The following is a 21039-nucleotide window of genomic DNA, read 5'->3' as shown; positions in this document are numbered from 1 at the left end:
AACAGAGCTGGGTCAAGCACCTCTTTGTTGTCGTGCAGTGTGAGGCTATGAGTGAATATGGATCAATACAGTGGGACCTCTACTTACGAAATTAATTGGTTCCGGAAGTTGTTTCGTAACCCGAAAATTACGTAAGTAGAGACGCGTTTTCCATGTAAATGCCCTAATCCGTTCCAAGCCCCCAACAATTCGGAATTTTTTATTTTTTTTATAAATCATAAAAATGCATCAAAACATGTAACAAATACATGTTACAATTAGATTACCGCACAATAAATATAGGAATTCAGTGCAAGACTTCTCCAGGAACAAAATGAACTTTATTACAGGCTATTCTTACATTAGCCGTCATTACTAGCAACAAACGTTAACACTTGTGGTAACACCGCCATCTAATGGACAAACATACGAACACCCACAATAAATAAAAGTGAAACGAAGGCGACGCTGGGATACACACAAACTTGTACATATTGACGTCCCTGCTAGCCAATGGGATGACAGGAAAATGCAAGGCGATAGCCAATGGCAGAGCCGCTACAAGCATGTTTGCGTTCGCTAAACTCCGCAAGCTGCGAGTAGCAGCGGTAGCGTAATTTTTCCTTTAATATCCTGAAATTTCTTTTGTAACAAGAGGAAATATTTTCCCGTTGAGATGTTTCGTAACCTGAAAATTCCACATGTAGAGACGTTCGTAAGTAGAGGTCCCACTGTATTACAAAAGTATGTCATAAATGTATATGAAAAGATTGCAAGATCACACTCATTTAATTTTGGTTACTATGGACAGTTTCACAGAAGGTTGTGGTTATTTTCAAATTATTTTCATTCACCGACCCAAATGAAGTAAGCTTGTGACCCATTTTGCAGCACAAAACAAACTGCAATCAGTATCTGAAGCAACTAGAGGCATGCTGTGATTCTGAATAAAATTCCTGGTTTGTCTTATATTATATCTCCCTGACCTCTTTTGTATGGATGGTGTTTAGAAGCCCCCTCCTGGGCTTCCACCTTATCGTGGTGGAGGGGTTTGCGTGTCCCAATGATCCTAGGAGCTCTGTTGTCTGGGGCTTTATGCCCCTGGTAGGGCCACCCATGGCAAGCAGGTCCAAGGTGAGGGACCAGACAAAGCGTAGCTCATGACCCCCTAATGATGATAAATAACATTGGTCCTACGTTTCCCTTGCCCGGATGTGGGTCACTGGGGCCCCCTCCTGGAGCCAGGCCTGGGGGTGGGGCATGTTTGCGAGCGCCTGGTGGCCGGACCTCTGCCCATGGAGTCCGGCCGGGCACTGCCCGAAGAGGCAACATGGGACCCCCTTCCCGTGGGCTCACCACCTGCAGGAGGGGCTAAGGGGGTCGGGTGCATTGTGTGCCCAAGTGACCCGACCCCGGATAAGCGGTAGAGAATGGATGGATGTTGTTCAGAAGCCTGGTGGAACTTTACATTCTATGAATAGAATAGTTTTTGTTGTTTTCCAAATACTGCAAGCAACAAAACCCTGTAAACACGATTAAAGTATCATGCATACAGTACAGTACAAAGGTTTGGATGCACCTTCTCCTTCAATGCATTTATTTTATTTTCATGACTATTAACATTGTAGATTCTCACTGAAGTAATGCCCACTGGGAATGCCCACAGGGACCAACTCATGAAGCTCAATGACGCCAAGGGTTTGCAGCGTTATCAAAAAATGCAAATGGCAGCTACTCTGAGGAGATATATTTAGAATTATTTCATACTTTTTATATAAAGTACATTAGTACATAATTCCACATGTGTTCATTCATAGCTTTGATGCTATGAATCACATAACTCCTGTAATGGCGTCTCTTCATTGGCTGCCCGTTAAATTTAGAATAATTTTTAAAATCCTTCTTCTGACCTACAAGGTCCTCAGAGGCCTAGCTCCATCCTACCTGGAGGAGCTAGTGATACCTTACCAGCCCAATAGACCGCTCCGCTCTCAGAATGCTGGTCTACTTGTGGTTCCCAGAGTTTCTAGGAGTAGATTGGGGGGCCGAGCATTTAGCTATTTAGCATCCTGAAAGACAGCTCTGCTCAGAATGTGGTTAACTTGTAGTTCCTAGAATCATTAAAAGTAAAGTGGGTGGGCAAGCCTTTACATATCAACCTTCGCTGCTGCGGAAACAGCTTCCTGGGTGGCACCGGTCATTATTCTGGCCATACTAATGTTTAGGTAAAACAGTGTCATCTGACCTTGAGCTCTCACCTGGGTTAAGAAGGTTATAGGCCTAGACTGCCAGTGTCCACTGACAGTTATCTCTCTCTTCCTCCTCTCCTCCCCTCATTTCGTATGCCAATGTTTGATGTCATGAATAACTAACATCATGAATACATAGTTGCAATGACATATTGACTGGGTCCACTGACCTGCTCAGTTTTTGTTCGTTATCTGCATAATGTATAACACATTATTTGCATGAATGATGGATTTATCTATCCTTCTCCCCTCCCCTGTGTTCCCTTCCAATATTCTTTAACCACCAGGCTATCAGCAAGTGATTTCCCCAACAGGGTTTCTTCCTGTTTAGGGCATTTTTTTTCTTGCCGAATATTTGGGGCAGGTTTAGACAATCTTGATTGTGACAGATGCTACTTAAAAATGATTTAAGTGATTTTAATATAAGTCATTCTAGCCAACATGATTAATTAAAATGCATTACTCGTCATATAAGCTACTGAAAAGGATTGAGCCAGTCATGACAACACGAGTTGGGGGATGCAGGAGAGCAGAATTCTGTCATCTTAAAAATACAAATGTGCCAAAACCCCACTTGAATACAACGCTTGAGTAAAAGTACTTTATGTGATAGGTCACCTGCCTTCAGTGTTTGTGTTCCTACATTTTCATCTCTTTTATATGGAAATGATCGTGGTGGCCAGAGGCTGCTGTGCTAACCTTTTAGCTCTTTGGAATGTATTATTCCTGACACAATGAGCACAATCTCTGCCTCTTTCCCGAACACTATGCTTCATATCTCTATTTCCATCTTCTTACCTCTATTTGGCTCACAGCCTCTTTCCCCTCTGCAACTTCTTACTTTCTTCCTCCCATTTAGCTCCCTTCCTCTCTTTACAGATGAATTACTCCTCCTCCTATCACACACTCAATTAAACGATTTCAAACCTCTTTTTAATGCAAATAATATTGTGACGGCGTATGTAAACAGCTTGCAGCATAATGTGCTGCACCTTCTGTCTGTGTGTTTTCAGGGGGAAATGTGTGTTGTAGTCTCAACAACTGATCGTGTCGAGCTTCATGAATCTGTGCCCATGAATCTGGGCAGTTACCTTTAGGCTACACTCCTACTGCCTCAATGCTGATACTTCAGGTCCTGTGTACTAATGGACAGGTTCCAATAGGCTAGAGGTCAATTTTGTGGAGTTAATGTAAATACAAAATGAATGTACGAGATAACCTTAATTGAGTCATTCATAAATCATATTGTAGTCTAAATCACAAAGACCAAATGGAAAAAAAGCATTTACACAATGTTTCAAACGAAGCCATTGACATGTGCCTGGGGACCTCGAGGAGGTAGCCTAGGTGAGCACTTTCTCTCACGACACTGACTCCATTATGACGATCTCCACACAAGCACCATGGCTCTATCTAATTAACAGCCTATTACTATGCAGATGTATGCAAGCCCAAGAGCGCAGAACACACTATAAATGAGCGTGATGAATGAGAGAGAGGCCAGAAAAAGCAGAAGCTGTCAACAAGGTGGTTAAAAAGAGGAATGGATGAAGAGGAAGTAATGATTGTTCAAATGTAGGAGGTTGAGGGGGCAAAGGGTGAGAGTGAACCTTACACTTAACAACAGAGTCACAAATCCCCTACATTATATTCCCTTATCTTGCCTGTTTTATGCTTTTTTGGGGGGCTCAGTCATCTCTGTAGAGTTTCACCATTTCTGCCTGAAATATGATATCATAGACCAAGGCAACAGTCAATAATAGGCCAGCAAATTAGCAACCCAAAGGTAAAGTGGCATGACAACGTAACAAAGTTTTTGCAGATGAGATGTTTTCTGTTTCCTGCTGTGAACAAAGTCCACTTTTAGTCAGACTAATGCAATCATTCTAGGTGTCATGGTAATGTTGAAATGTGATTCCATTCCAGTGGATAAAAGCAGTTGACCCATCCGAGAGACTAGATAGCGATTGCTCAACATGCACATGTTACCAAAGGGACTCAACAATTTTCTGTTTTTATAAAGCAAGGCTTTGCTGGAATGCTTTGCTTTTTGTGACTGTAACTTACATACTGGCAGACTAAATACACCTTAATTTAAAGTAAACCAAAACTTACGATTGGTGGACGCTGCAGTTGTAGAAGACCAAATCCACACTGGCAAACTTCTTCCCTGTCTCCTTAGACTTCAGGTACAGTTTTATTACACGTTGGTCACCTACAAGCAATCACAGCACACCTTATTCATGTCAGACAATCTTCCTGTAGACATTTACACAGTGATGATCATATAACATTTGTGTCTGTAACATCTTGTCCTTCTCATATTTATTTTGTGATCGGTTTTCATGTTACCTGAGTCTAGTCTTTGTCTCAACTGGAATCATGACAGCTTGTGTGTGAAAATGCTTTCATGCATCAAGGATTGTGTCTTAACCAATTAAGAATCTATTCTGAAATGTTAACAGACTCATTTCAGGTTTAACTTGTCTGGTTGACCTTTTGGTATTTCTGCTGGGAAGTCAGGAGGACCTGGAGCCCAAGACTGGTGAAGTTAGTGAGACATGGACTCAGTAAGTCAACTTCAACATTTTATGGCTTTTTAGCAGTAAATGCATGAGTCGCCATTAGCATCAAATTTTTAAGTGCAGTTAAACCTAAACAGTTGAAAAACAACATATAAATTAAAACAAAAAAGCACAGCCACTGTATTTTACCAAGAATACTACATTTCTCCACAATGAACAAAAATATTAACAATGTTCACAATGCTGTGTTCCTAATTACCATGGCAAAGTAAAAAATGCTTCTGGACACTGGAGATTAGTGACTAAAACTAAAAAATAACTTCACTTAACCCATTCCTGGCAGGTTCATTGATAAATCAACGGTTCCACCTTGTTCAGTGCTTAATTTATTTATAATGTGAGATATAGGATTTACCCTGGTTTTGAGTGATAGGCAGAACATCTTTTCTAGAGGGGGACAGGCAAAAAATCCGTCCACCATATATGCGTCCTTCTGTCTCCACATAGTCCTCAAAGGAGCAGTTTACTCCAGCAAACAGACTGGGAACGTTCTGAGCCTGAAGAACCAACTGGAAGAAGAAAGAAAAGCATAATGTTTTTAGCCTGAGACCTAAAGCTTCTCCGAAGAACAAGGAAAGTTCCGTTCAAATGCTCTACCTGCACTTCTGACATGGTGACAGAGACAGTATCGGGTTGGACAGACAATCGGACACATTGCTCCACTCTTGTGGTAAAGCGTTGAGGCTCCTCTGCTCGCTCACAGTGGTCCTTTCTTGAACATCTAGAGCCGGATGATACCAAATACTTACTTTGAATTCAAAAGAAAATAAAAAGATAACCTTTAAAAAACATTAATTTTACAACCCGAACTACATGACAGTGCATAACCTTCAGGTGGGCTCATCAAACTGAATATATGTTTATAGAAGGGTGGCAATAATTTTTTTTTAGGCAGGTTTATGATTATAAAGTCAAGCATTTTTAAATTGTCAACCACTGAGCCAATACACAAGAAAAGAGATGAACAAATGGGGCATAGGATTAGGTCAGGCAGAGCCCTGATGTCCCACTTGCATTAGCTGATTGGAGCCAGCTGCTCAGTCATGCTTCGCCATCAGTGACTCATTCATTAGCCTCTTGGCGACCAGCACAGGTGTGCACAGTGGCCTTTATGCCTGACACTTTTAATATAATGACACATTTTTTTCCATATGCTCCATATCCCTCCTCAAAGAGGAGTACCTACTACACCAAATATTGGAGCTGAGCTGAGCAAGCGAGATATGCTTGTAATTTGTGTTGTTAGTATTTGCTAATGGTGGTGGTGAGACCATGAAAGCTTAGTGTTCACGGTAGAAATGCTCTAATTGGATCACCTGAGAATGCGAGATCTCCATGATGCACACATCTGGTAGGTTGTAATACTTATACTGTATATAAATGACTTCTATGTTCACTTACTGTATGCAAAGTCATGCAAAACAATAATTTAGCAGATATGTGAGTCTGTGCAGTGGAGATATTTTTTGCCTGACAAAAAAAAAATGAAGGCAGCACAATAAACTGTTTGAAAGCTATTTAATGAGCAACCATCAGTATTTCATTTTAATGTGGTGAACAGCAGTATACGCCAGAAAAATACCGCCATCTAACAAAGGTGTGTCCAACGGATAGAGAGAGAGAGCATCCATAATCCATGTCAGATGTGGTCCAAATGAATTCAAAATCTGTTGTGCACAAACCTTATTGATGGCATAGTATACTCTTTTTAAAACGGTACTCTTAAAGACTTTATTACATGTTCAACCGAGCAACACATGCGTTTCCTGTTGGGGTCCAGGGTTCTGGGATGTGTTTGGTTTTTCCTGCAGATGACGTGGAGGAGTCCATTGGCGCTGCAGGCAGGCGCACCTGCCGGCAATCTCCAGGCCACCCATGTAAGGACGGAGCGCCTGTCTATCAGCGTCGGAGTGTTTAGGTGTGTTCCTCTGCTCGTTCGAGGTCTCCACGCCGCTTTGCTTGACTAGAGAACGCGCGGGACTTGACTCCCGTGTTGGCTCCGCGCTGGCGCTCTCGGTGCGCCCCGGATGACCAGAAGGGTGCTTCCCTGCAGTCCAGGAGGACTGCCGTTTTGAGTTTGTTAAATAAAACTTATTTTTGGACTTTTTATCACTGCGTTCTTGCCTGCTTTTGGGTCCTGTAAAAGCCCAACGCTAACATTTCCATGATTTAACTGTCTCTTTTCTCCAAAGAAGTAGTGCAACCACTACAATGGACAGTATATAATGATTTACTTACGTATTAAGTAGCACACACCAACCGCAGTGAGGATCTCCTGAGCCCAGGCAGGCTCGACATGATTTATGTTGCTCACATCTCTCCACTGGTACACGGGTGACCTGGAAATAAAGCACGCAGACACACACAGTTACCACTACATATTAAAAGTATTACCTCATGTATACACCTTTATTAGCCTAGCCCAATGTAACTATTACAGGTAAGCCACTAAATAAGTGATTATTACTCCGAAACGGTTGCCATAGGATTATAGTTAGAGGGGATGCATGCAATGTTTTATGACATGTACACACACAAAGAGATTACAATTCAAATCCTCAAAAAATGTCTTGCTATGACCTATCCACACATGGTCGATGTGGTTCAGAGGACATGCAGGGCTGCAGTTTTTCTTTAGAAGAAAAAAAAAAAAGATAAAAATGATTTACACATCTTGTCCCTTCAACAGCATTATTTTATTTTTATAACGACCAAAAATGTTAAAAGATTATTTTTTTCTGATTACCTCCACTTTTGATTTTTTTAATTTCATATAGAAATAGCAAAATATGTTCTTTAAACAGCCTCAATTACTTCTTTGCCATCTGTGTCATTGCATGGCTGAGATAAGATGAAACTTTAATGACAAAATTAACTTTATTCATATTCATATTGTATTTTTTGACTGCATTCCACCAATATGGCTCTGTAAAAAATTTAGGATCCCGTGGCTATAATCCCAAGATACCAGCATTAGACATCCCTTTATTGACAACCAATTCATCATCAGCTTTTTATGAACTTCATACATGTTAGCATGATTAGCATCTTTGTTGTGGTGACCCGGGAAATGGTTAAGTATTTTATTTATAACTATCTGGCTCCATTACAATTCTGGTCATAGCTCTGTGATTGATTACACCTGAAGTATTGGCCTTTAACTTCTTCTACAGCAAAACAGGATGGTAATTCTGAATAATGTATCACATTGCTGGCGGGATCTGAATTACACTACATCACAAAGTGAAAACAATACAAATATAAGAGCTTCTCTACACTTAAACGAGAACCAATTTTTCCGGACACAATAGATGCCTAAAGACCATTGCAAAGGACCAGTCCTCCTCCTCAAACAGCATCTTTGTCTCTGTGGCATCTGCAGAAACCTTTGTCGCATTAGACGTGAACAGCAAAGTTATGGAACAGCTTGTTCCCTCAAGCTACCAATACCCACCATTAACACACTTCACAAGTGTGTATATATATACAGTATAATGCAGTGAAAATGGTAGGATGCTGTGCATGCTTGTAAATTGTATTTTACATGCTTTCTGCTGTTTCTTAATAAATATAATAATACTATTAACCTGTTTACTATGTATTGTAAGTGTTAGAAAAAGCAGTCACTTATATTTCAACTGCATAAACACAGTTTTGGAAAGTATTTAGCTTCAAGTACCGCTGTCTCTACAGCTCTAAAAAATGCTGGCAACTTACACTGCACTACACTACATTATGCTACACAATACAATACAATACTATACTGATTGTGCACTGTGAAAGAGCATGTATACTGTACATCTTTGCTGTGAGCTAAAGTGATGTACAGCATACCACAACAGATTATTGCTGATTCCTTGGGTGTTGACAGTAACCTGTATCTGATAACTATTATAATGCTGCCATTACCAGGCACAAGCCTCTTCCAGAACATCAAATAGCAGCAAATTGCAGTTATTACTTGCACCCGGACAAATAACAGGCTAGTAATGCAGCCTATATAATAGAGGGAAGAAGACTGGGGAAAAAAACACATCATATTCAAACACAGCATAAGTGAAGGGAAGTTTATTTAGTGGAGCACTGTGCTACCAGGATGGATGTATTTCAGTGGAACAGTTCAATTATTGAGTTTTAGAAAACAGATAATGGGATAGGAAATGGGTGATACTCAAATAAAAGACTCTTTGTCTCACTGAGGTTGCTAGGAAGCAGTGTGCATGTAACAATAAGTAAGTGAGAACCACCCATTTATATTAAATATGGCATTTTCTTTCCTGGCCTATTTGTTATTGCAGAAAGGAATACATTTATCTGTGAACATCCGTGAGGAGGGGGTGGTTAGAAGAGGAGGGAGATAAAGATGGAATAAATGAAATCACAAAACATCCCTGTTGTCCATTTATTTTAGACTCTAACTCATAATGGAGTGAGGGAGGGAGGAGATGATGTGGCTAAGGCTATTACAAATATATAACAGACACAATGCAAAAATGTTGAAGCTCTTCATTGCCAAGTAGCATATGAGAATGGTGAGAGCTAAATGGAGGTTAAGAGTATGAAGATGAATGATGGTGGAGATGATGAAATTATGAGAAGCATACAAATATAATTGTGGCTAATGCATAATTTCACAGATGGAACCCATGTTGTCCCAGTAAAACATAGGCTGTCTATAAAGAATAAGTAACAAAATATGCTAAAACTTAGCTATGTTAGCCATGTAGAGATCCCTTGAACGAATGCTTGTAAAGGTATTATGCTCCTGTCAGTTCAGAGAGTACATTAATAACAGACTTAAATAATTTATCTATCATCTATCTTTATGCTAGGGGGATGCAGTGAGCTATGATGCAGCAGCCTTATTTGTCATACACACACACACACACACACACACACACACACACACACACACACACACACATATATACACAATTTAGAGTGCGTATTGTACTTCATGGATTACATGGACTTTTTGCTTAAAGACCCGGTTTACCCAACAACATCTTTGAGTAAAAACTTAAAACTTTAATTCCATTTTGGCTGTCTGTTTACAGTAGAATGCCTCAAAACTGAGTGATATGAAAATGATCGGAAAATTGGCATGTCTGGGACATTACCCCACCTTCTGGCGCAGCATACAGTGTATTGGGGTTTTCTTTTGTGTTTTCTAAAGCATTCTGTGTTGAAACGGACAGTGTGAAAATGATGCCCATCATAGATCCTTGATAATGGCTGAAACTGTGGTAGAAAGCATGCAAGGCCAGTAGTTGGTGACGTTAGCATTTGACTCAGCCCTTGTCAAAGATAACAAATGCGTCTCTGCTGGTCAGAGTATTGACACAGCAAATCCGCAGTTTGACGGAGGAGCGATAATACAATTAGCACAGTTAGAAGCACGCATGTTGCTCGGTAGTCGGCCAAAGCTGTTGTTGTTCCTAGGTATGCACGCTCTACCTTTTTCCAAAAGAGTAAAGGGCATGTGCCGCATATCACTGCTTTCAGTCACAACGGCGTTCCAGACAAAGATGTTTTCAAACCTTTTTACTCCGGTTTAACCTATGTGGATTCACACAGTGCAGGTACCGTTCTCGTGTAAACGATAGGACAAGGCCAACCAAACCTCACCTCTTTTGTTAGCGCATAAATGGGCCCATCAGTTAGTAAGTTTCTTTATGAAGATAGAAGCCATTGTTAATAAATGTGATAATTACAAGAAAATAAAATAATATATATATATAAGGTCACTGGGATATTTTCTATTTTATTTCTATAACCATATAACATTTTGATGTGTTACTGATTCCTATATAGCATTAATGACTGCACAAAAAGGCAATAGACAATGACTGTGTCATACCGTGTTTCACTAATAAATGCCATTCATTGAACTATAAGGACGATAAAACCATAGTCATTAGAGAACCATAAAAAAATACTTTAGGTTGTGCTTAACTGGTGGGTGTTAGCACAGCTCTTATGTTGTCACAGGCCTCCCCAATACAAAAGATCATCACAGATTAAAAGACAAACTACAATAACCTGTTTTGGAAAATATCTGAAGGCTGAAAACTACAAATGTATAAGAAAATTAGGCTTACATGCTGTCCCAGAATCCTTCCATATAGACCCAACTAACACAGATCGCTAATGAGTACAAGAGGGACTGCATTTATTGTCCTTTTGTCAGCCTTAGGGTTTTTTTCCCTCTAGGAAATTTGGTTGTTTACATCCATTTTACACTTACCACTTATTTTGATTAGGCCTATTTCTCTTAAGTAAACTGTGTTAATTCTTTAAACTTCTACCATTATATTTAAATTAAGTGCTTGTTCAAATCGTGTAATAAACTGTAGGCAGCAGTAGGCCAGGATGATTTTCCACTGTCACGATGATATCTTTAAGCAGCAGACTTTACCAACTGTAATTTGCAATTTCCTCGATGCAACCTTAAATTCACCCATTGGCTGAGAAGACCGATATCTGTATTTTGTCTTTATACTTATTTAATGACATATAGCTATGCATTAAACAAAAACCAAAGAATGTAAAAAGAGCACGCAATTGGTTTGTGTTTCTTTTTTGCCCCTGAACTTCATAGTAAGTGCTGAGTGAATTGAATATGAACCCACCCTGATCTAGAGCCAGGAGTAGGGTTTCTCTGCTGTGCAGAATAGTGTGGCTGTGCACATTTCTGTACTGTAGCTAAATCAATATAGAGATATGCAGTACATCATCAGACCATTATGCCACTGTCTAAGAAATGTCGCAGAGGCATCGACAGAGGCCAGCGCTGCAGACAGGGCTCTTTAAGAGGCTACATCACAAGACAAGGGTTGACCTTGGTCTGTGAGCTCAGTTGAATTGTGATGACAGAGTGGGCTCAGCCTGAAATTAATTATTGTAAGTAGGGTAAAAGCCTGCACCTCTTGCTTAAAAGAAATGAGAATACCTCATAAAAATAGAAAAAAGGTGATAGAAAGCTCATGGAGCAGACATTTTATGATTAGTGAAAAACAGGATTTTAAAAAAGAAACAGGCCATAGGCCATAGAGAATAAATGCAGTATGAGCCATAATCCATTTTTATTTACTTTGAATCTATGAGATGATGTCATGCCTTAGGATATAAGGAAATTTCTACTAGACTGATGTCCACAATAGAAGCAGGTGGATTTCATTAGATTGGAGAACTTGACCACATAATGAGGAAACAATGGCTGTGATAAAACTGATTCAGTGCTGGAGCACATTTTTATGAGGCCAGAAATTATGTGATATGATTAAAGACAAAGCAATGAATCAGAGCCTTGTACAAGTTTATGTGTGTAGGAAGTATGTATAAATCCATCACTTACTCTGGAAAATGGGGAACTCTCCTGGTGAATCAGGCAGTTTTCTGTTTAGACACAGTTGGGTGTATGACTGTAATTATATTTGAGTCTATGCGGCTGTAGAGAAATGCAGTCTATATGCTGCAGTACAATCCAACACCTTTAATTACGTATGTACGTGAATATGGAAGAGGGAAAATTGATCTGCCAGGCTGGGAAATTGGCTTTTTGATGTCTGAAGTTTCATCTGTTGGCATTTCTATTATTCAACATCAAGAAGAGAGAGAGAGAGAGAGAGAGAGAGAGAGAGAGAGAGAGAGAGAGAGAGAGAGAGAGAGAGGTAGAGGACAAGAAGAGGACAAACAGGGTAAATGCATACCTCATATCATGAAATGAACCTCATAAATATTGTGCACACTGTAGAATGCACTGCCACACTACAACATGAGGGAAAACACAGATTGCAATGAGAATCCATGAGCTCAAGATCAGTTTTCTGCCTGACTGTAGCTAAACAGAAACAATCTACCGGTCCTAACTGATCGAGGGCACTCCCCCCAATACAAGAGACCTTTAGCAAAATATCTGGCTTATCACCTCTGCCATGTAAACAGGAGGCAAAAATACATGTATTCGAACAACAGACAGACGTGTCCCTGCAAAAAAATAAACTAGACCAGGAAAATATGTTGTTTCCGTTGAGCTCATAACGGCAAAGCAAAAAAAACCCAGTTCGATAGTGAGATGGTATTAAACAAAGATGGCTAAATCATGGCTAAGAACTTGTAAACAGTCTTAAATGCCGGTTAGCTCCCACCAAATATTTGTACACAGAAAATTAGAAAATAGACACCGACCTGGTACCAAATATAACGTTAGCAGCACCTAGCAGAGGGCTGCTGCTTTGGGATGACAAATCCGACTCAACTGGAGGGAGGAGGCCCTTCTGAGAGCCAAAGTCCAGCAAGGACCATTTCCCCCACAGGGAGTCTCAGACAACATACGTCGCTGATGAGGAGAAAAAGTCTTCTGCTCCCTCGAACATGCTCAAATCGGGGTTATCAATGTAGGAGGTGGAATAATGATTCCATGGACAAAGGTGGAACTGGGTGTTTAATCTTTAAGAACAAACATTAACAAGTGTGCCTAAAACCTCAGGGCCCACGAAAATACCCCTACTCATAATCCTCCTGGGTGAGAGACATACCCCTGAGTGTCTGCCAGAATCTGACATTTAACATGTCATACTAAAACACGACCATGACCATATTAACATCATGACCAGGGGACTTAAGATGAAAACTAGCCTTCTGGCTAATTCTGGCTTTTTTAACCATGTGAAATCATGTGTTTTATGAAATTGTACTGCCCCCTTTTAAATAAACAAAGATCAAAGATAAAAAAAACAACATTTATTTATACCTACTGTTTGCTATATATACCTTAATTGCCCCTCATACGTCTTACCTGTGTCATATAGTTCACTATTCCCACCCCTGCTTCATATCTTCGTTCATCTATAGTATTAAACTGGATGCATCTTGAAAGTTACGAAAGCAGATTCCTAGTTACCGTGTTACTTTTTTTCTCTCTTAGATCAGCAGATAGAACAATATTTTATGTCTGGCCCAAACAGCCTTTAGCTAGGAAGATGCAACTCATAGGGGTCATTAGGGTCATTGCTCCTGTACTATTTTAACATTGCTTAAGACTTGAAGAAAGATCTATTCTATTACTAGAGCATTTTCTTCATAAACTCATCATATGTTTGAAAGGAAAGGAGGGCCATTCATAATATATAAAATATGAGGCATATGTGTAGGCCTTGCTTACCTTTTAATTACAATTACTGTTGTCAATGTCATCACAAAAAACACTGCAATCAAAACGCAATGCCACCAAAAGATGAGCCATTACATCCCTTATTAGGAGCAGTTTAGGGTAATTGATGAGACATTTTGTGGCAATATATGACTTTCTCTCAGAAAGGTTGAAATATTGTTATATTTTAATGATTTTAAGTCAGCATAAAGGCAAAGAGGTTGAGTCTGAAATAACTATGATAAAGACACCTCTGTAATTCCTTAGAAATCTCTGGTCCTCTGCAAAAATTAGAACTTTCTCACCTTAAACTAGTTACAAAAACTGACAATAATTCAGTTTTTATCTTGTAAAAAAAGCTTTAATTCTAATTTTTAACTAAGTATTGTTCTGAATTAATATTTAATTTCAATTCTCATGTTGTGATCAGGCACGTTCCGTTAAATCTGAGCTACTGAAGTCACCATTGGCTTCACTCGTCCTTGATAGCCAATCTGTCTTAAACACTGTGCTCGTCATCCCTTTAGAATTGAGGTCTATGACTCAGGCCCCTTTTTTTCACCTCTCAACATCAACACCGCTACTGTCGATTGGTATCAATTACTAGCGACTTCCTCTCTGTGCTTATCCAGACATGGGGAAGTCAATTATATCTAATTGCTTGGAAATTACACAGCACTTGCATTTGCAGCAACTTGTATACATAGTGCAGAAGTGCTGTTAAAGGTTATCACACTGTAGTCATTAAATGATATGAGATAGCTTGAGCAGTGTAAGAAAATGAGGCCAAAGTCTCTAAATCTCTAAACTACAATTTCAAACTCCAGTGAATTAAGACATTTTAGGATAACACCTACACTACAAGCAGAACTACAAGACACAAAATGAGATGCTGATAAGATAGAGTTTTTTATAATAAAAAACATTTCAAGACAATGCAGATTTTCTTCTTCTGTAATCAAAGTAAAGCATTGATGAAAATCATCATGCAATATATAACATTTCCCACTGAAGAGGGGAGGAAAAGATCATTTGGAAGGAGGTATGAAACATGGCCTCAAACCATTTTGCTGCTCAGAGTAATTTGTGATTTATGCTACTGTGTCAGAGCAGCTGAGGCTGAATAAAAGCAGTCAGGTTACATTTTATTGCCTCCAGTTGATATTCAACATAATCTTTAAAACTAAAAATGCCCCCACCTATTTAAAATAAATAAATGAAGATTGTTTTTAGGTGCAATGTATTGCCTTTGACTTCCTGTGTAGACTTCATAATCAGCCTCACCCGTCAGCTCCTTATGTTAATGCTTTTAAGACACTTCCTTAATGGAATGCCCATACAGTAGCAGTGTATAAATTCTTACTGTATTAAGATGAGTTTCGTGTGCATGTGGCTTTATCCCTTAGTGTCTGTGAGATTATCACATGCCATGTACTTATTTTCTCAGTCCGTATTATACTTTCACAACGTATAAAAGTAGTTTTAAGTAGTGTTGTGGGGTTTCATACCTGTTTATCAGTAAGAGTATACAAATACTGATGATCGTGGCTGAAGAGAAGATCTCTCAGAATGGAGTGCCCATCGCTCACGACTACATTCTCATATTGCGGGGCAGGTTGGACGATGGAGTTCACCAGGATCTGAAGAGAGAGAGTATTCTCAGTGAACATTTCAACATTAATATGAACAGTGGGAGACAATATATAAAAATAATAATATTTATACTAAACAGTAATGGCGGATATTCAGACAAATTTTCCAGCACATCTCACATGTCATTCAGTTTTGACTGTCATAAAATTATGTTCTGATATATGCTGCCTATATGGCCCCATTATTTTGAGCCTCATTTAATGCTGAAATTCCTAAAATACCATTTCATTACAGTGTCTGTTAGCACACGAAAGAATTAAAGGATTTCCTTGTGTTATCAATGACAGTGAATCTACTGAAAGCGTTGCAGATGTATCACAACTCGTGCGCCAGTCTGTAAAATGTTCTCTTGTTTTCGGTGTACTTGTAAGGTTCGATTTTTCTAATCTTCTAGCCTCTGTCTGGTCATCCATCACCTGACAGCACTTTGGTCTGGTCCCCCTTTTTTCTCTTTCCCCTAATTCGTCAACCTTTGTTTTGTCGTCTTACGTATGGTTACACAACACAAACATACTGTAGAATGACTGATGTGGATGTGGCTAAGGATGTAGTTACTTCTTCAATGCTGACATGTGACAAACATGCAACTTAATTTACTATTTCCCATTCAATTAAAGAAAGACTTGTGCAGAGGAGTGGGGAAATAACAGCATGGCACATGCACTGGCCTACAGCTTGGGGTAAAGGGCAGTGGGAGAGAGATTCAGGTCAGCTGGCACAGAAGGGACACCAGACTGGCGTCGGAGACACTGGATTATCATCTAGTCTACGAGCCTGCAGGTTACTGCTCTCCTTTTGTGACCTTTGAAACTTTTGGAGTCACAGAGTTGTGTTGAAGTGGCATCACTTAGGGGGGAAGAAACTTGATTCTTTTTTAAAACAGCAGTTCTGTTTTTCAGAATGGATATTAATGGATTTCATAAGGATTTTATATAATGGATTTTTGGTCAATAAATTAAAAGTAAATGTGCTACACAACCAGTGTTTATCTGTTTTAAAGGGTCTTAAATGTGATTTTATAGCTGCCGCCAAGATGATCAGAAAGATAAAATAATTACCACCATGCCAATCCCTTACATCTTTTAAGTTAATTAAAGTTTTCTCACTTCACTGATTAGATTACTGTTTTAAAGTGCAACATTCATATGTATTTTCATTGCACTCAGCAGCAGCGCTCTCTACTGAGTGTTCTGATCATTCATTGCATTCAAATTATTCATCAATCATTTAGTTTCAAAACACTGTTTATTTTGAATATATATGAAGGTCTACATGACATGGCAATTCAATCACTTCAACTGAGGAGAAATCTTCATGCAGAGCTAAGTTGTTGAGCTCTGTGTGATTACTCCCCTTTTTCCAGGCACTTAAATGTCACTGCTGGTATTGTTGATTGTTTCCATGGTGGTCTGCATGAGTTATATATTTTTTTTTAAAGACAGCATTGTAGAGAAATCAGTGGCTATTATTAAAGGCTTTCATCCAAGTCTCCAAACTGCCGACTCTAATGCATCTGTAATATACTGTATGTCATGATGGAAATAGAGTGACTGTATTTTCTTCGCTGTTTCCATTGTCCAGATTTGTGTTTGCAACGAATAGCTCTTGTTACTTTTTTAAAAAAAATTTCACAGTTTAAAGGGAGCATATTAGGATATTGTGAGGGTGAGCATACTGGTTGAGGTTCGGGTTAAAGTTATTTGTCAAATTCAACAGACAATTTACTTGGAAAGTGCGCTTAGTGAAAGAAGAACACAGTGGCTTAGAAACATACTTTGCTTCTCTGCAGGTGCACTGAAGGTATGTTAAAATCAAAAGAAGTCTAGAGGCCAATCATGTAGGGGCTGAATGTAGGAGGTCTCGATGTAGAGAAGGGCAAAGTAGTACAAGTGAACTAGGTAGAAAATGAGCTTGGGCCATGATTAATGCCATGCTGGGTTCAAATACATGGGTCAGGTCACAATGTTTTCTCTTTACCATTCTTTTAAAAAATCTGATCTTCCTCCTTAGTCACTTCTTTAATTTTTTGAAATCTTTCTGACTCGATTTGGTCCAAAATCTATAAAATATAAATGTTCAATGTCAATACATATTTGCAAGCTACACATAAAGAGCAGGGCTGAGGCAGTTTACAATTGAGGTAAAACTACAAAAAAACCTTCAACTAAATCCCCCAAAAACTGCTTAGAAAAAAATTAAACATACCACATGCTGGTGATAACAGAAGCTGTGATGGGAATTAACAAAATGTTGCTAACAAAATGGGTTCTGAAAAGCAATTAAAAACACTTCAGCTTGTTTTATGCATCTCATGTTCACACTATTTATCCACAGTGTCACAAAATATGACAGCACAGTTTTGCTCTTCCTCACAACCTAAAATGTCGATTTGAAGGTTGAGTCGGTTCTATGCTCGAGGCTAGGATTGGGTTTAGGTTTAGGCAAGGGTTGATGTTATTGTATAGCCCTGGGAAATGTATTATGTCTATAAGAGTCCATACAAATGATCTTGGAATGTTCTTCCAAAGAACAGAAGTACTATGATGTCTGTGTTTGCATGATTTTTTTTTCTCTGCATGCATGCATCCATGTGTGTGTGTGTGTGTGTGTGTGTGTGTGTGTGTGTGTGTGTGTGTGTGACAACTGCTTGAGTGAATTCATGATCCCTAGTGAAAATGATTTAGGGCTCATCTGTTGAAGGACTGTGAGTGCACACATATTCACACACTGTACTAATTCTAATAACTGGAGCAGAACTTGGTTCTTGAATTTCAGTTTTAAACAATTAAACTTATAAAAGAAAGAAAGCTGCTATGATAATGATAATGTGGCAGAGGTAGAGCAAAGAGAGTGAGTGTGAGTCGGTGAGCTCAGATTTATAAAATAGTCGATTTAGAGAATGGATGTGTGTCTGACCCTGACTGGAGGGCATCCAAAGTATCACAGCACACCTGCTGACTACACAGTCTACAGCACACACACACACACACACACACACACACACACACACACACACACACACAACACACACACACACACCACACACACACACACACACACGTATGAAAGGGCACGTGCTGACTGGTAGAGCCCAATCAGCGAGACAGGTAACTTGGAGGGAAATTAATCATCGTTCTTTTCTCGCACCGCTTCTCTGACAACAGGAGGCTGGCCCCAGGTGATGCACATTCATACACACATGCACCCATAGAGTGACAGGCAGACAGCCGGATGGTGACGGCATGCCGCTACAAAGTTGGCTTCTTAATTAACTTCAGTTGGTTTTAGTAGTCAGCAATGGCTCATTGTCAGGTTCCAGAGGAATGTATTCTAAAATGTATTTTTTAGAAAACTTTTTTTTTCAATCCAGTGAAAATAGCACCTTCTGTGACAGTGAAAATATTCAAGCTTTTCTGAAAAAAAAATAGTCAAACAAGAAGAGTTTCTTCTAAATGAGAAGGACACATTAAATTACTTTGTTTATACATGTGATTTTTTTTTCAAAAGAAGCAAGCATTTTCAGTTTAGTAAAATAACCTAAAGAGAAAACTCCAACAGACAGTTAAACCCAGCATACTTATGAAACATTAGCTATGAACAGTCTCAGTAAAATGGTTACCTCAAATCAAAATATTTGAACATAGCAAACAGTATGACCAAATATGTAATTACAACAATATTTGAACAGGCAACATTCCATTCTGTCTTGAGCAAGGGGCTGCAAAAACAGTTCTAAACTGTGACATTTAGGAATCTCTGATGTATAACTTTGACAGATTATGCTGTTGGTATTTTTCTATTCCCCAACTTCTCCCCAACTATTAGCACTGCTAGGATTTTCACATTGAAATCTGAGTGCTTGGAGCGATAAGATGTCACAGCATCCTTTTGACTTACATCCCTGGTGGGGAATATGTGCTACAGTATATGACACTTTATAACCAGAAGAGGCTCAGAGGCAATGTCTCTTTCTATTCAAGTCAGGGGCACACAGATAAGCACAAAACTGCATCCACCAGGGCTGTATCTGTACACCCATCCTGTCAAATATTTAGACATGGCAAAGTACTTGTTCGCTTGTCAGCCTGGCTGAGCTCCATGATTACTTGTGTGTGTTTGTGAGCTCTTTAATCTTTCACAATGGACTTCAGTTTCTACTTAGAGTGTCTCGCACATGCTCTTTTACTGGATGAGAAAACTAGACACTATGACAGCTTCTTTGTTTTATTATTTCATCCTAGCCTTTTTTCCTCATCTCTCCCACATGTTAACATTAGCACTCTATGCATTACTGGGTAATGCATGTAAGGGTAAAGATTACCCTATCTCAAACAAATTCCTAATTTTCAGGTGACTGCTTTTCAATTTTCTGTATAAATATGACTGAATGCCATTAATCCAGTCTAATTAGTGGCTGGAAAAACACAGTCAGCATAGGAAGCAAAGTATGTATATGTATTAATCATAAAAACCCTCATTAATGCAAACTTTTACAGATTTGTTACATCAGCAGAAACTCCTACAAAGAATTTCCAGATCATTGCCTGACTGAACCCAACCTGAAAAATTAACTACATATTGTGTAAGCATTGCCAATATCACCAGATAGCATTTTTTGTTTTTCAAAATAAACATACACCACTGTTGTCATTAAGTGGATAAAAGAAACACAGTGTGGGACAACTGCACCATGACATGCAGGTCATCTCGGGCTCAGCGTAGAGTCGAAATACTGTAGATCTATATTGAAATTCTCAAGCATTCATCTACTTATACAGCCAAACACATACCGGTAATTCAGTATCTTCTACAAAGTAAAGACGTTACAGCGCATCTGAATTGTATGTCATTGCTCGTCCATCACTCAGATCTCATTGTTCTGTAAACGTCGAATTAATTGGTACGTTTTAATTACTTTCTTCATGAAATCAGCTGGTGTTTTTCAACTTCAACTACTTAAATGATAAAATATTTAAAAATTGTCCTGTGAACTGTCACCTTACTAATTCAGTGTTGAAATGAATTTGCGTTGAAATGAAATGAAATCGCCTGTACTCATTAGTATGTTAAGACGTGATTACATGCAATGCACACTTATTGTAACACACATATTATTAATATTCTTTTTAGGTTCTGTATTATGTTTCTCACTTACCTCTACTTCTGTTACTTCCACCGTGTCACACCATACCTGAGACTTCAGGTAAAGTTAGACCTCACACATCGAGGTCTAACTTTATGCTAAATTCACAAAAGCATTCTGCCCTCAGGCAACGCCAGTGGGCATAGGATGTTGCAAACCAACTGGTTGCTTACGTCCTTGGGAAATGTAATGCAAAGATGGTCATGACATTAACATTGAGAGCTGAGAATTTTTATGCATTGGCTCTGAGACTTATTTGATAGGTTTTATATGCTG

At 39.1% G+C, this 21039-nt stretch overlaps 1 protein-coding gene across 5 annotated transcripts in view; it reads right to left on the bottom strand.

The window, feature by feature from the left end:
- Positions 1-21039, bottom strand: part of LOC130530404 (plexin-A1-like) — a 162742-nt gene that overhangs the window by 70591 nt on the left and 71112 nt on the right. For all 5 annotated transcript variants that reach the window (XM_057041541.1, XM_057041543.1, XM_057041544.1 and 2 more), the window contains exons 4-8: positions 15476-15607; positions 7052-7152; positions 5411-5534; positions 5169-5322; positions 4344-4443 (exon numbers count right to left, since the gene is read on the bottom strand). In XM_057041541.1, the coding sequence (XP_056897521.1) occupies positions 4344-4443; positions 5169-5322; positions 5411-5534; positions 7052-7152; positions 15476-15607 (611 nt within the window). The remainder of the gene's footprint in view (positions 1-4343; positions 4444-5168; positions 5323-5410; positions 5535-7051; positions 7153-15475; positions 15608-21039) is intronic.

The sequence above is a fragment of the Takifugu flavidus genome, chromosome 8 (genome assembly GCF_003711565.1).
Source record: "Takifugu flavidus isolate HTHZ2018 chromosome 8, ASM371156v2, whole genome shotgun sequence".
Taxonomy (NCBI): domain Eukaryota; kingdom Metazoa; phylum Chordata; class Actinopteri; order Tetraodontiformes; family Tetraodontidae; genus Takifugu; species Takifugu flavidus.
Note: the sequence above shows the minus strand (reverse complement) of the source record. Positions and strands in the feature narration are given on the sequence as shown.